The sequence below is a fragment of the Entelurus aequoreus genome, linkage group LG10 (assembly GCF_033978785.1).
Source record: "Entelurus aequoreus isolate RoL-2023_Sb linkage group LG10, RoL_Eaeq_v1.1, whole genome shotgun sequence".
Lineage (NCBI taxonomy): Eukaryota > Metazoa > Chordata > Actinopteri > Syngnathiformes > Syngnathidae > Entelurus > Entelurus aequoreus.
Genome location: NC_084740.1, coordinates 77370931 through 77387042, shown reverse-complemented (window position 1 = coordinate 77387042; position 16112 = coordinate 77370931). Strand labels below are relative to the sequence as shown.

Below are 16112 nucleotides of genomic sequence, written 5' to 3'. Positions count from 1 at the left end.
ATAGGCTCCAGCGACGGCTCCAGCGACCCCAAAAGGGACAAGCGGTAGAAAATGGATGGATTTCTATCATCAGGCATTTAGAGCTCTTGGTTAGTTAATCCATTAAACGCAGTGGCGGGCCGTGCGTTTCCCACCTAGGCCTTCAGTGATGTCCTACTTAGTCCGACTTCAATAAATACCTCTCAAAATACCATAATTTATTTCACCACATGGCCACGGCTTGTGAAATACTATACAAAAACACACTTGCGCACTACTGGGCATTGAATTAACTCAATTTGTCACTAGTGTACCAAAAGGGCTATTTTTTGGCACATTTAAAAACCAACACACCCGTGGTACTGTCAAAATAAAAATAATTGTAAAAAACATTTTGAATGTGATGAAATATATTTGAACTCACAATACCGCTTGTATAAGTGGGCAGGCAAACCATTATATTTGCCACCTAATCAACGTTTTGCTCTGTTACTTTGTTGGTTAAAGAAGTGAGTACCGCTGATTTCTCCGCTGGCCGGGTGTGGCGCCGGTGCCACTTTCTGCTTTCGTAAATCACAACTTGGGATCGGATACCCGGGAGTGTCAAGTGGAGTATCCAATCCCAGTCACGTTCAACGTAAGGCTACTGTCAACAACTTGTGAGCTGATCGGCTATCGCAGCTGTCTGTTAATTGAATGTCCTCCGTTCGTTAAACTGCACAGCCGTCGCTAATGTTGGGTCAGAAGGCCTCCGGCAGAATTCATACAGCGCTGGCAACAAGCTGGCTGACTTCTGATTGGTTAAAAGCTCTAACTTAAAAGAGCAACACTGGAGCCTAATATGGCTTGAAGAGAATATGATGAATACTTGTATATATTTATGGAAAGTCAATTAAAAATACAATGTTATTAATTAATGATCATGATTTATGTTAGGCCAGCAGACACGGCCTTGCTGGCCCTGACAGCACACCACTGATAAAAGTAACCAAATATAAAACCACTGATTAAAGTAACCAAGTATGAAACCACTGATTAAAGTAACCAAATAAAAAACCACTGATTAAAGTAACCAAATAAAAAACCACTGATTAAAGTAACCAAATATAAAACCACTGATTAGAGTTACCAAATAAAGAAATAACACGCCTGCAGGTGACCTCGCAGAATGCCTGTTTTCCTATTGACTTCCAGGGTAGGAGGTTAGAAAGTTAAGAGAGCTGTTTTAAGTAATGTATTTAACTGTTGTTGTTTTTAACCAAAGTGGCCTGTGTAGTTATATCTTATTAGTGCGACTGATAATAATTCATCCCAGCAGTAAAAAGCGGCGCCCCTGCAGGCAACCTCGGAAAACGCCTGCTTCCTGTTGACTTCCTGCGTAAAGTGTTACAAAATAGGTGAATCTATTCCACAACAAGCTTGGTAATGCAGTATAATGTCAAGAATAATGGTTTGGATAGTAAGGTATTAGTATGAGTGTTACAATGAAAAAGAGTAAATATTACCGCTGGCGTCGCTTGTCGCTAACTTTGTAATTTGTTTTGTTTGTAATTAGCTAGATGTAGCTAATGCCACTCTTGGCTATCTATCTGATAGAGCACTAGTATAGCCAAGAGTGGCATTCTTGTACATTTTATGTGGATATTGTTGTGTCATTTGTACTAATATATCCACTATTTACTTTTCAATCCCATCTTCAGTTTTTAAGTGACATTTATTTAATTTTGGTGGCTGATTGCTATTGGCGCTGGTGTGAAACACTGCGCATGCTCAGTGAAGCTCCTCTTTGAAGTAAGCCCCTCCCTTCACAGCATCCTCTAGTCGAGATAACGACGCCGCGCTCCGTTAAACGTGTCTGCTGCCTTTATTACGCGACGTGACGGAGCTCATTTCAACACCCGTGATCCAGAGTGGCGGTTAGTCCACACGTCATGTTTAGCAGCGAGCCTGTTATCTTCCACCTCTCTCAGTGACCAAGGCACGCACGCTTGTGTCCGCCCCAGGTGAGCAGGTAACTTACTAATTATTCACCTATCAGGTGGTTTTGTCCCTTAAAAGCAGCTGGTTGTCACTTGAATTACGACAAAGTGGCAGAAATGTTCAATCTAACGTGCGGTAATAAATGGATGGACGTAGGAAGGCAACACTGATGGGCTGATTGGAGTCAGGTGTGTCGAGTTGGAGTCAGGTGTGTCGAGTTGGAGTCAGGTGTGTCGAGTTGGAGTCAGGTGTGTCGAGTTGCTACTCAAACTTAGACTTAGACAAACTTTAATGATCCACAAGAGAAATTGTTCAACACAGTAGCTCAGTTACAATGATGGAAAGTGTAAGGATGGAAAGGACAATGCAGGTATAAATAGACTAAAAAAGCTATAAAAAAATCTAACATATATACGAATATATACATATGTGTACAGAATTTATATACAGATATATTATATTATGTCTATAACATATATACAATATATACCAATGACCATGTACAATATTACAGTATATACAGTATATATAACAGCAGCAGCATAAAATAGAGAGTAGATCCAGCAGGAAATAGAAGATAGACATTATAAACAAAGAGAAGTAGCTAACATGTCAGGTGTCAAACACATCTTGCATGCTAAATGACATTTAGCTACAGGGTGTGTGTTTACATGTTTGGAGAATATACTCTGCATCCCAATCTCTACATTCTGATTTGTAAAAAATTAGAGATGTCCGATAATGGTTTTTTTGCCGATATTCCGATATTGCCCAACTCTTAATTACTTATTCCGATATCAACCGATACCGATATATACAGTTGTGGAATTAACACATTATGCCTAATTTTGTTGTGATGCCGCGCTGGATGCATTAAAAAAACTTTACCATGAATTAAGTTGAAAAAGTTATTGGGGTGTTACCATTTAGTGGTCAATTGTACGGAATATGTACTGTACTGTGCAATCTACTAATACAAGTTTCAATCGATCAAAAACAAGGTTTTCCAAAATAAGAGAACATCGTTAACTCCAGTTATGGAAAAAAGTAAAACATGGCACTGCCATATTTATTATTGAAGTCACAAAGTGCAGACAATCCTTATACCCACTACAACTATGGGAAATACTATACTTTGACTTTCACAAAGTGCATTATTTTTTTTAAACATGCCTCAAAACAGCTACAAAAACAATGAAGGCACACAGCTTCAGTCCAGAGTATACTAGACTACATAAAAATAATGAAGGCACACAGCTTCAGTCCAGAGTATACTAGACTACATAAAAACAATGAAGGCACACAGCTTCAGTCCAGAGTATACTAGACTACATAAAAACAATGAAGGCACACAGCTTCAGTCCAGAGTATACTAGACTACATAAAAACAATGAAGGCACACAGCTTCAGTCCAGAGTATACTAGATAACATAAAAACAATGAAGGCACACAGCTTCAGTCCAGAGTATACTAGACTACATAAAAACAATGACGGCACACTGCTTCAGTCCAGAGTATACTAGACTACATAAAAACAATGAAGGCACACAACTTCAGTCCAGAGTATACTAGACTACATAAAAACAATGAAGGCACACAGCTTCAGTCCAGAGTATACTAGACTACATAAAAACAATGAAGGCACACAGCTTCAGTCCAGAGTATACTAGACTACATAAAAACAATGAAGGCACACAGCTTCAGTCCAGAGTATACTAGACTACATAAAAACAATGAAGGCACACAACTTCAGTCCAGAGTATACTAGACTACATAAAAACAATGAAGGCACACAGCTTCAGTCCAGAGTATACTAGACTACATAAAAACAATGAAGGCACACAGCTTCAGTCCAGAGTATACTAGACTATGTCCGTGTTTTACCGCTCCGTACAGCGGCGTTTTAAAAAGTCATTCATTTTACTTTTTGAAACCGATACCGATAATTTCCGATATTACATTTTAAAGCATTTATCGACGGATCGGACGTCTCTAGTAAAAATTGAAGTAGAACAAAGTTAAAAACTTTTAAAAGCGATGTTCAAACTTTTTGCTAGCATTGATTGATTGATTGAGACTTGTATTAGTAGATTGCACAGTACAGTACATATTCTGTACAATTGACCACTAAATGGTAAACCCAATAAGTTTTTCAACTTGTTTAAGTCGGGGTCCACATTAATCAATTCATGGCCTCGTAAGCTAGCAACTAGCAGGCGTTCCTCTGCTTGTGCTATTAAGTCCATGTCCACATGAACATGGAGAGTTTCAAAAACACATATTTGGGGTTAAAACAATCTCCATCCACACAGGTGTAGTTTCAAAACTGCACAAACACATACACCTGCTGCCATGCATCCATCCATCTTCTTCCGCTTATCCGAGGTCGGGTCGCGGGGGCAGCGGCCTAAGCAGGGAAGCCCAGACTTCCCTCTGTCCAGCCACTTCATCCAGCGTTCCCAGGCCAGCCGGGAGACATAGTCTTCCCAACGTGTCCTGGGTCTTCCCCGTGCACATTTTGTCCAATCAGAAGCAGCAACAGCTGACTTGGTGGCATTTACACCTCTGTTATGTTTAGTTTGATCGACTTGAAGTGAAGTGAATTATATTTATATAGCGCTTTTCTCTCGTGACTCAGTTACATTTTTAAACCAGTGTGGGTGGCACTGGGAGCAGGTGCCCAAGGACACAACGGCAGTGACTAGGATGGCAGAAGCTGGGATCGAACCTGGAACCCTCAAGTTGCTGGCACGGCCACTCTACCAACCGAGCTATACCGCCTTTAAAGTTAAAGTACCAATGATTGTGTCACACACACAAGGTGTGGTGAAATTATCCTCTGCATTTGACCCATCACCCTTAATCACCCCCTGTGAGGGGAGCAGTGAGCAGCAGCAGTGGCCGCGCCCGGGAATCATTTTTGGTAATTTAACCCCCAATTCCAAGCCTTGATGCTGAGTGCCAAGCAGGGAGGTAATGGCTCCCATTTTTATAGTCTTTGGTATGACTCGGCCGGGGTTTGAACTCCCAACCTACCCATCTCAGGGCGGACACTCTAACCACTCGGCCACTGAGCAGGTGGTAGACGTACAATGACATGATCTTTCAAAGCAGCCTGCACGTACACAGAGGCCTGGGAACATTATTCAAGAGTGAATGCAGGCCTGTGCTGCTGAAAGCCAACACTCATAGAAATATAACGTGTTCAGCAACATGGTGATGTATTACGTGTGCAGTGAAGTGTACTTTATTTAGGAAGTCAGCACGCACTAGCAAGTGTTGTGTGTTCAAGGGAATGATAAAGCATTTAATAATCGATATAGTGACATGATAATGAAGTGTATGTCTTTAACATCAGTACACACAAGAAGGACGCTACATTGTTGTTTTAGTTGCTTGCTCACTTTTTACACACGAGCACAAAATGGAAGCAACACATGTAAGTTGACTTTATGATTTGTCGTTAAACAAGGACTAAAAACATAAGATAATGTTGCACCTTTCTTATGACAGAGCAAAAAGTCTTGCTTGTGAAAGTTGTCCCATCAGGTGGAGTTTCCACAGCGATGGTAGCCAAAACAGCTGACAGTCATTAGTGGCAGTGTTGCAAAAGCCATTTTGATGTATTGCATGTTTACGTTGAAACACACAGATAGTCCTCTTCTAGTGTGTTTCAAGGCAGTGTTGTTGAGCTTGGAAATGACGGCGCACAAGCGTGGCGTCACTAGTCTGCGTTTGTGTACACACGTACGCTAAGCGGAGAGTTTTAAATCTCTACACTTTGGCCAGCGTTTGTAAATGTCTGCGTTTTTAAAGACAAAAGTCTGCATGTGGACAAGAGGCCTAAACGCAGAGATAAGTATACGTTTATAAAGTGTCTGTGTTCGTGTGGCCTTAGTTAGCATAGCCTAGTTGGCTAAAACATGTCACTAATAAGCCCTATAGACTAAGTACATGAATGAATGGTTTGTGAACAGTTTACACTTTTTAAGTTTTGGCACATCTGCTAACAACATTGTGTTTGATGTTGCTGGAGTTTGTAGTTCAGAGCCAGCATCACCAATGAGGAGCAATTGGGTCAGTTAAAAGAATGGGATTTAAGAATATTTTTTCAGTAGATAGTTTGCGATATACAAGGACAATTTCCACACAATTGTACCTTTCTGATTAGTTTAATAGCTTTGTTTCTAATAACATTTTGACTTTGACCAAAACAAACCCTCTTTATTCATGTACCTTCATTTAAGCCTCAAGGGACAAAGGCTGTCTTTTTTTTTGTGTCTGTTTCAGTAAATTTTACATGTTTTTAGTGATACTCCAGAACACAATAGCTACCCTAAGGCGTTTTTTTTCTATGTTAAATTTTAAAACCTATATGTCCCAATTATTTTCCCGGTGTTTTGTTGACTTTAGCAGCTTCCTGGAAGAAAGCAGACAGTTGCGTGACTGGATCGTGGGGTCTATTGAAATAAGCAGCAAAGTTAAAAAAAGATTTCAAAACGCTGATTTGGATATCAAATAATGCTCCCGTAGTAGAATTGTTGTTATCTCCATCAATTAGTAACATTTTTTGCCAGTGTGTAGTTAGCAACATAAAATGGACTGATTTTGATCACATTTTCAGAAAATGTCCTAAATAGGTCCTGAAACAAGTGTGTTTCTAGTCTTTATTATTCATAAATGAGAATACGAAGGTCCTGGGTTCGATCTTGCCCTCAAGATCTTTCTGTGTGGAGTTTGCATGTTCTCCCCGTCACTGCGTGGGTTCCCTCCGGCTTCCTCCCACCTCCAAAGACATGCACCTGGGGATAGGCCCCTCCCACCTCCAAAGACATGCACCTGGGGATAGGCCCCTCCCACCTCCAAAGACATGCACCTGGGGATAGGCCCCTCCCACCTCCAAAGACATGCACCTGGGGATAGGTTGATTGGCAACACTAAATGGTCCCTAGTGTGTGAATGTGAGTGTGAATGTTGTCTGTCTATCTGTGTTAGCCCTGTGATGAGGTGGCGACTTGTCCAGGTTGTACCCCGCCTTCCGCCTGAATGCAGCTGTGATAGGCTCCAGCACCCCCCGCGACTCCAAAAGGGACAAGCGATAGAAAATGGATGGATGGAGTTTTTGTAAAAACAATTGTTTGGAAGTAATTATGTCACAGCACAGAATAGACAAGCAACCATCCATGCATTTTAGGTAAATCAAGTTTTATACCGTTTTTGTTTAGGTTTGTTTCCTGTATCTGAAAATAATGCTAAAAATAACCACAAAAAATAAGGTTTTTATGCCTATTGTGCAGAGGAAACCGATGGCACCATATCGTTGTGGGGCATTCATCCTCTGCTGTTGCCATTTCTAAAACAGCTGATTTTAGCTAAATTGTATGGCCGTGTTGCGGCGACCAGCACATAAGATAGATGCTCTGCAGATATTGGCGCAGGAATGCGGAACATCACCGCCATGTTCGGCAGTGGTGGAAACTGAACACATCAACTTGAATAAAAACGGTAAGAGTCCGCCACCATAGCAGCACAGTTCCGCTGCCATTCGGTATCCAGTGGAAATCCGAGGTCTCCCTTGCGTACGATACACTGGCAGTAGCCAAAGCCAAACAGGACATAAAAGGCCTTCATTTACTAATTTAAACCTGTGATATTATCTGCTCGAAAGGGGTCAACATTTTTAAAAACATGTTTTTGTTTGGGACTGAAGTTTGATAAATTTGAGTGGAAGTAAAAAAAAGAAAGAAAAGATAAGACCCCTTTTATGCCTTGTTTGGCTTTGAATAGATTTAAAATCTAATGTCCCAGACGGCTAAAGTACTTTTATAATGTTTAATATTACAACCTTCTCATGAAATGAAGATAAAAAAAGATCTTGCATTATTCCAACTTATACTCTTGCAATATTTATACTTAATTAAGCACAATTTTTATTTTCTTTTAAGGTAAGGAATTTATTCATGTAAAATCCTGACTTATTTCAGTTTTGATCACATAGTATACCAACTTTTTTCCTTGTAAATATGACTATCACCACAGCAGTTACTGTTTTACCCCCATATTTCATCTTGACCCTTTAATTTAAATGTATCTTTAAAGTTGCTGGGATTTTATTTGGTTAATTACACTTTTTTTTTGCTTTTTAGTGAGACTCCTGATGTCTTTTTGCATTGGCAGTTATTTTTGTATTGAACATTTTGGCAGGTGTGTTGTTACTGGTCTGTTTTTATGTAAAAAAAAAAAAGTTAAATTTGTTCCTTTCTGGACCATTTTAGGTCGCTTGGGGCGAGTCACAACTTTGATTTGTACCTTGAAGGACAAGTTTGAAAGCCTTTTCATCGACTGGAGCATGTAAAGATCGTCCCCAAAGTAGAAGCAAGACCAGTTTTCTCTGCTCTTCCTCAAATAAGCCTTCCAAAAGAATGATGCAGCTCACCAGAGCGCGCAAACAGAAACATTCCCTCCTCAGCTCCATGAACCATTTCATCGGGGCCGTCAACAACATGGACCAGACCGTCATGGTGCCCAGCCTGCTGATGGACGTCCCCTTGGACGAGGACACGGCGATGGCCCACTTAAAGTCAGACGTGGACGACATGTACAGCCACTACCAGCTGCTCAAGTCCCTTCGCTGGGACATGGAGTCGGGGTCCAGCAGCGGCGAGCAGAGGCGCAAGGAGGGCTTGAGGCGCACCGCGTCCACATCCTCCACGTCTTCCTCCCTGCTGTCCTCTGAAGAGGATGAAGATGACTTGCAGAAGCAGTTCCAGTTCCACCTGGCTGGCCTGCAGGGGGTGCTGTCCAAGCTCACCTTGAAGGCCGACTCTCTCACCAGGTGCTACAGGCAGAGAGTCGGCATTTGATGATTGAGGAGGATTTTTTTATTGTCATTATTGGATAGACTGAAGATGCACTTGTTCACTCCAAATGTATTGCACTTAACTTTTCTATTGGCCCTTGCACATGTTTTGCACTAACTTGACACAAAGGTAGAACACCATTTTTATTTAATGAGATGAATAAACTCACAGAGAAAATGTTGCTCCGTCGTATTTTATTTGTTAAAGTGACTACTATCTTTTGTTAAAGTGACTACTATCAAGCTGCATATTTGACCACAGTTTGCTTCCTAAATCCCACAAAAGCAAAGCATTGATTTCACATGTGAGTCTTAGAATTTATGAATTTTTTACGGGAAGTGGTAAAGGTGACAAAAGGTGCAATATGACCACCAACAAACTGTCTTGTCCTGGCTGCTCAGTACAATATGGTCAAGTTGATTCATGGGAAATTTCTTTTCTCACTGTTATCCTCATAATACTTTAAGTTAATACTTGCAGCACAGCTTTATTGTAGTACTTTAATGACATTCAGCTTAATTTATCTTAAAATGATATTTTTCTTTTTAGTATAGTTCAGATGTTTTTCTAGCTATATGTACTTTGAAACTACCATACATTTTGTGTAATTATTTCTTCAAATACAACTTTGTTCTCATAATTACACTTTAACCATTAAATACAACTTTTTATTTAAAAATATTGCCATATTGTACTGAGCAGCCTGGACACCTCTACTTCCCCCAACGCGATTCTCAGGCCATATTTTATGTGCAAGAAGCCACAATGATCCCATGACCACCTCTGTCATGCATCAAAGGCTACATGTGAGTATTTAACATGTTGATGTAGTACAAATGTTTACATTTAGTCCAAATCGCGACTTGTCACTCAATGGCCCAAACTGCATTTTCCAGTGTACTGCGGTGGGCTCCCCCTGCTGGCCGCAGCGAGACACTGCAGCCGTGACGCCGTGTGAAGAGTGGTGCAGCGCGAGGCTGCGACGTTTTTTGGAGCGTTTGTTTCCCCGCCGACAGCAAAGACATCATGGAGACCAAACCTGTCATCACCTGCCTTAAAACTCTCCTCATCGTCTATTCCTTCGTCTTCTGGGTGAGTCAACGACCGCCGATGCGCGATGTAAGGTTATCGTGATGCTGTTGATGGCGTCTTAATGGAGGCGGCGATGACGGCCAGGGAAGCATCAGCGCTTGTTTTGTTTGCATGACAACATTTGACACCTCCGGGGAGGCAGCGACACATTCGCGGGGAGGCTCGCCGTCATTTGGGCGTCAAGTGGGGCTACATGAGCACATTCACGCCCTGACGGAGAACAGCTAGACGTCATCACCGCAACTGCTCAAGTCAACACATGACGTCGGTACCGGACAAGGCCTCAACCGGATGTTCGCTTCGTTACGTAGTTCGGCCATATATTCATATTTCACATCATCTTAGGCCATATATTCATATTTCACATCATCTTAGGCCATATATTCATATTTCACATCATCTTAGGTCATATATTCATATTTCACATCATCTTAGGCCATATATTCATATTTCACATCATGTCAGGCCATATATTCATATTTCACATCATCTTAGGCCATATATTCATATTTCACATCATCTTAGGCCATATATTCATATTTCACATGTTAGGTCATATATTCATATTTCACATCATCTTAGGCCATATATTCATATTTCACATGTTAGGTCATATATTCATATTTCACATCATCTTAGGTCATATATTCATATTTCACATCATGTTAGGCCATATATTCATATTTCACATCATCTTAGGCCATATATTCATATTTCACATGTCAGGCCATATATTCATATTTCACATCATGTCAGGCCATATATTCATATTTCACATCATCTTAGGCCATATATTCATATTTCACATCATCTTAGGCCATATATTCATATTTCACATGTTAGGTCATATATTCATATTTCACATCATCTTAGGCCATATATTCATATTTCACATGTTAGGTCATATATTCATATTTCACATCATCTTAGGTCATATATTCATATTTCACATCATGTTAGGCCATATATTCATATTTCACATCATCTTAGGCCATATATTCATATTTCACATCATCTTAGGCCATATATTCATATTTCACATGTTAGGCCATATATTCATATTTCACATGTTAGGCCATATATTCATATTTCACACCAGGGGCGTCACTAGCTTTTAAGGACGGGGGGGGGGGGGGGGGGGGGTCTTAGCCCCCAGGAGATGCACAGGATGCTAGCAAACATAGCGCACAAGCACAAAACTTCACAAACGGCTAACAAAGACTTAGAAATGATTAATTGTTATTATTATTTCAGTGGGTTTATTTCCAATGTGTGTTCAGTACAACAACAAACATGGTGACATTTTGTTTACAGCATCAACAAGAAACAATGACTTGCATGATCCTTCAAGATACACTGAAACACAATGAAAGTGGTGGCATTAGCCTCTATGTTATTCCTTCACAACATAGAGGCTAATGCCACCACTTTAGCTCACAATACAATAATTGTTTGTTCCCAAATATTTTGAAGTTGCACAGATTACATTTTGGGCACATATGTGACTAAAATGGTTGTAAATTCAAGCCCTGGAAATATTACTTAATTACTTGAATTAAAGTAATATCTGGATCGGGATAATTTGGCTTTTATATAATATATTTATATATATATTATGGCAAACCGTTAAGTAATTTAAATATACATGGAAGTCTGAATAGAAATGAGAAACATTTATATATACTGTAAATAAGAAAGACTTGGAGTCCGTCTGCTGATCTGAAAAAGAGCCAAAGCTGTCAAAGAGCTGAGGGACCATCTTCAAAGTGCAATGCTGAAACAAATAATGCAAACAATAAAATGTAACTTCCATGATTTGAGATTAACGCAGTCCCGTCGTCCCGGGGACGGTAAACAAAAATGCACGGGACGAAATGAAATGCTCCCCGGGACGATTAATTTTTAACCATTTTTTTTCTTTTTCTTTTTATGTATTTATTCATTTTACATTTTATATTAAATGACTTGGTTTTTCCTCCCTCTGAAAATCCTATGAAATGTTTAACAAGCCATCTTATAATAATACAACAGCTATTAACGTAACAATACAATAAAACAAATATATTTAATGATGTTTTTTTCATTATTTTAAGAATAGGCTAATGTATATTACTTCATATAGATTCTACAAGAAACACAAAACTTAAAAACTAAATTATTTACAATTGCAGACACAAGGTTTCGTGCAGCTTCACTCATTGTAAAGGAAGACAGAAGTCCACGCAGGAGAAAAATGACTACAAAGATGGTGTCTGGGTTTTTGTTATATATATATATATATATATATATATATATATATATATATATATATATATATATATATATATATATATATATACATACACACACACACACACACACACTACCGTTCAAAAGTTTGGGGTCACCCAAACAATTTTGTGGAATAGCCTTCATATATATAACTTACACATCTGTGAAGGCACCATTAATGCTGAAAGGTACATACAGCTTTTGGAGCAACATATGTTGCCATCCAAGCAACGTTACCATGGACGCCCCTGCTTATTTCAGCAAGACAATGCCAAGCCATGTGTTACATCAACGTGGCTTCATAGTAAAAGAGTGCGGGTACTAGACTGGCCTGCCTGTAGTCCAGACATTGAAAATGTGTGGCACCTAAAATAGCAGAAGGGAGACCCCCAGAGTGTTGAACAACTTAAGCTGTACATCAAGCAAGAATGGGAAAGAATTCCACTTCAAAAATGTGTCTCCTCACTTCCCAAACCTTTACTGAGTGTTGTTAAAAGGAAAGGCCATGTAACACAGTGGTGAACATGCCCTTTCCCAACTACTTTGGCACGTGTTGCAGCCATGAAATTCTAAGTTGATTATTATTTGCAAAAAAAACAAAGTTTAAATATGTTGTCTTTGTAGCATATTCAACTGAATATGGCTTGAAAAGGATTTGCAAATCATTGTATTCCGTTTATATTTACATCTAACACCATTTCCCAACTCATATGGAAACGGGGTTTGTAATTCATTTTATGATTTTTTTTGGTAAATGAGATTCAATATTTGACCCTTTTAGAATTTCAAAATGTGTGTGTTGCAATAAACAATGTGGATTCCAGACTTTCCATGAGCAAGGACAACCACAGTACTGACTTCAAAATGTAAGCGGTCATAGTTTGGCTTGACAAGAGACGTGTTCCTAGCGCCACCAAGACCCACCACCTTTTTATATTTAGTCGGCATTAGCCCTCTGAGACGTCCACGGCTTCGGGTTTCGCGTGCGTGGAGATCTCGCTGTCAGCAGCTCGTTTTTCTGACCCCGGGAGGGTCGGCGAGCTTTGAGGCCTCTTCGCTAGGCCTCGCTTTTTACTGTCATCGGCTTGGCGAGGCAAATAATGTCCCCGCTGCGAATAGCTGGTAGGTCGCCTCGCACAGACGGAGCAGGTGGTGTCCTCGCTATCGCATTTTGTCATCGCACCTTCTGCTTTCTTGATTTGGAAGACCGGGAACGAAACAAAGAGACCTCATTTAAACTCTACACTCCGACCAGGATGGCTGGCATGGTGTTGAATTACACTGAGGGGTGGGGGGTGGGGGGTGGGGGGGTGTTGGGGGTCCCAGGCTGTTTGGAATTCAGAAACCGACAAGTTGAGAAACCCTCTCCTATCCTCTTGGACTTGATTTCCCTTCGGTCCTTCCAAAGAACTCTCCAACAAAGCCGAGTTGCCGCACACCGCTGGGAAAGGAACCAAGAGAACAATTGATCTGCAATCATGTTGGCCATAAACAGCGAGTGCACCGTTGTCAAGAGGGAGAGGCACTCCTCGGGGGCAAAAAACAACACACCATTAATTGACGAAACCAAAGATGGCGTCACACTGAGAAAACACATTGACCGACTGTAGCTTTCACTCTCAAAAATAACATTGTAGATCAGTGGTTGTCAAACTTGTTTCACCAAGTACCAGGTCAGAACACACTTTGCTCTCCAAGTACCACCATCAAATACAGTAGCGTAGTAGGCCTAACTATTCATTGAAAACAAGGCAGAAGTTTCAAGTATATTTAATATTTTAGGCCACTGTAGCATTAAACGCTGTTTGAACAGTAACACTGTGTTTGAATATTTAATGATGTGATTCTTTGGCGTACCTCTAAATCAGGGGTGGGCATTTAATTTTTACCGGGGGCCGCATGAGCAACCCGAGCACTGCTGGAGGGCCATACCGACAATATTTCAATTCAATTTTGCTCAAATTATTTTGGATATATTGTAAGATAAATAATAATAATAATAATAATTTCATTTAAACTAACTTTATACAAAAGCAGATTGCTTTTGATGGTTTTATTTTGAACAGTCTTACACAACCCTTCCTGATGTATAATACAATGCAAAAATGTTAATTTCTGTCACCTTATCCTGCATCCTCTTTAAAAGTCCAACATTTTTCCCCGTCAGATTTGGACAACCATCTGTTGTCACACCTGCCAGCTTGTCCCATTTAAGTCCAAACACGCATTTACCCATGTGAACAAGTCATTACCTGTGGTTGTCTCTTTAATTGACTGCATGGCTGCCAGCTCCTGCGTGATTTGAAAGTCTGCAGTTATCCCACGTAAGAAGATGAGCAGCTGGGCGGTGTCACGTACATCGCAGCTCTCATCCAAAGCCAGTGAAAAACAGTCAAAGTCGGCCGTTCTGTTCTTCAGCTGAAGCTCCAAGTTTCCAGCGATGGTCTCAACCCGCCTCGTTACAGTGCGTCGGGAGAGTGACACGTTCTCCAATGCGCCCCTCTTCAGCGCAACAGAGTCCAATAAGCACACCTTAATAAACTCTCCGTCAGAAAACGCTTTACTTTTTCTGGCGATTTTGTGAGAAATGACAAAACTTGTCCTGACGGCTGCATCTCTGGGGGTGTGACATTTGGCAGAAAGTCCTTGTTGGGTTTGCAGTTTTACCATCAACGCATCAGCCTCACTTGCGCGCTCTTCATCGGACAGATTCCGGTATTTTTCCTGGTGCTTCGTGGTGTAGTGGCGATTCAAATGATATTCTTTAAACACAGCAACATGTGTACCACAAATTAAGCACACGGCTTTACCTTTCATTTCTGTAAAGAAATACTTGGCAGTCCATGTCTTGTTGAAAACATGCCATTCCTCATCAACTTTTCTCTTTTTAGCGTCTCGGGGATAACCGGGCATCACTTGTCGCTGTGCACCTTCACTCACAGGTTACACACGGACATACGCACTTATAACACTTTTCAAAATAAAGGCAGCACAGTTGTATTGCACGCACGACATAGATGTTTTTTTAAATTTATTTTGTAATTTGTGATTGCCGCTGTTCACATTCACTCACAATCACACACGAGTATACGTCCACACGGAAGTAATACAAATAACGCTTTTCAAAACAAAAGCAGCACACGACATAAATACTTTTTAAAATGTATTTTGTAATTTATGATTGGCCTGACGCGGGCCGGATGTGGCCAGGTCTGCTCTAGATGAAGCATACCACTACCACTACCACTTGAGAATCACAGTTCTAGATGATAGACTATTTGTTTTTGTCAGCCATAACAAACATTTTTCCCCCAGTAGAAAGACTTCGGACATTGCTGACTAAGATAAATGACTACTGAGGCCTATTTGTCTCTTAGGAAAAAACAAAACGGGTAGTAATTCATTACCTCAGGGGTGTCCAAACTTTTTCCACTGAGGGGCTGCAGAAAACATGAAATGATGCAGGGGCCATTTTTACAAGATGCTTTATTTGTCATTGCACTTCAAAAGTACAACGGAATTAGTTTCTGGTCAACCCGTCCAAGAAAAACCAACATGACACGAGGTAGACAGGACAGGAGCGCTGATGGGTGACTTTCAAAACTAGTACAATATATCGATTTTTAAAAAGAAAACAGCCTGAATGTTATTAGCGTCAACATTTCCACTTTTATCTTTACATTACACCTGCTTTCATTCCACTTTTGATGGTTTTTTCAAGTACTAGTATTTTTGGAATGTGCCTAATGGGCTATTAAAAATTAGCTTGTGATTTGATCCTGGTTGCTAACTAAATCAGCGGCCATGATTTAGCGATTATGATTTGTTTCAGACATGTTTAACAAGTTACATTAATGAACACCATATAGTTCTAATTCACACCATTCAGCATATCTGAAAAGGAGTAGGAAGAAGCTAAGCTTATATTCC

At 40.3% G+C, this 16112-nt stretch overlaps 2 protein-coding genes across 5 annotated transcripts in view; both read left to right on the top strand.

The window, feature by feature from the left end:
• The first annotated feature begins 1759 nt into the window (after positions 1 to 1759).
• Positions 1760 to 9000, top strand: mid1ip1b (MID1 interacting protein 1b). 2 transcript variants are annotated; one of them, XM_062061743.1, is made up of 2 exons: positions 1760 to 1982; positions 8235 to 9000. In XM_062061743.1, exon 2 carries the CDS (start codon positions 8382 to 8384, stop codon positions 8820 to 8822), a length of 441 nt encoding a protein of 146 aa, XP_061917727.1. In that variant the 5' UTR covers positions 1760 to 1982; positions 8235 to 8381; the 3' UTR covers positions 8823 to 9000. The 2 variants fall into 2 exon arrangements, with proteins under 2 accessions (XP_061917727.1, XP_061917728.1); XM_062061744.1 differs by having other exon boundaries at positions 1760 to 1990.
• Positions 9001 to 9740: 740 nt separating this feature from the next.
• tspan7b (tetraspanin 7b) overlaps positions 9741 to 16112 on the top strand; it is a 30702-nt gene continuing 24330 nt past the window's right edge. For 2 of the 3 annotated variants that reach the window (XM_062061741.1, XM_062061742.1), the window contains exon 1: positions 9741 to 9911. In XM_062061741.1, the coding sequence (XP_061917725.1) occupies positions 9846 to 9911 (66 nt within the window). In that variant the 5' untranslated portion in view covers positions 9741 to 9845. The remainder of the gene's footprint in view (positions 9912 to 16112) is intronic. The other variant, XM_062061740.1, reaches the window with a different exon arrangement.

Bases quoted from the DNA above. Each gene is read 5' to 3' on its own strand.
- mid1ip1b (XM_062061743.1), top strand. From the start codon at position 8,382: ATGATGCAGCTCACCAGAGCGCGCAAACAGAAACATTCCCTCCTCAGC.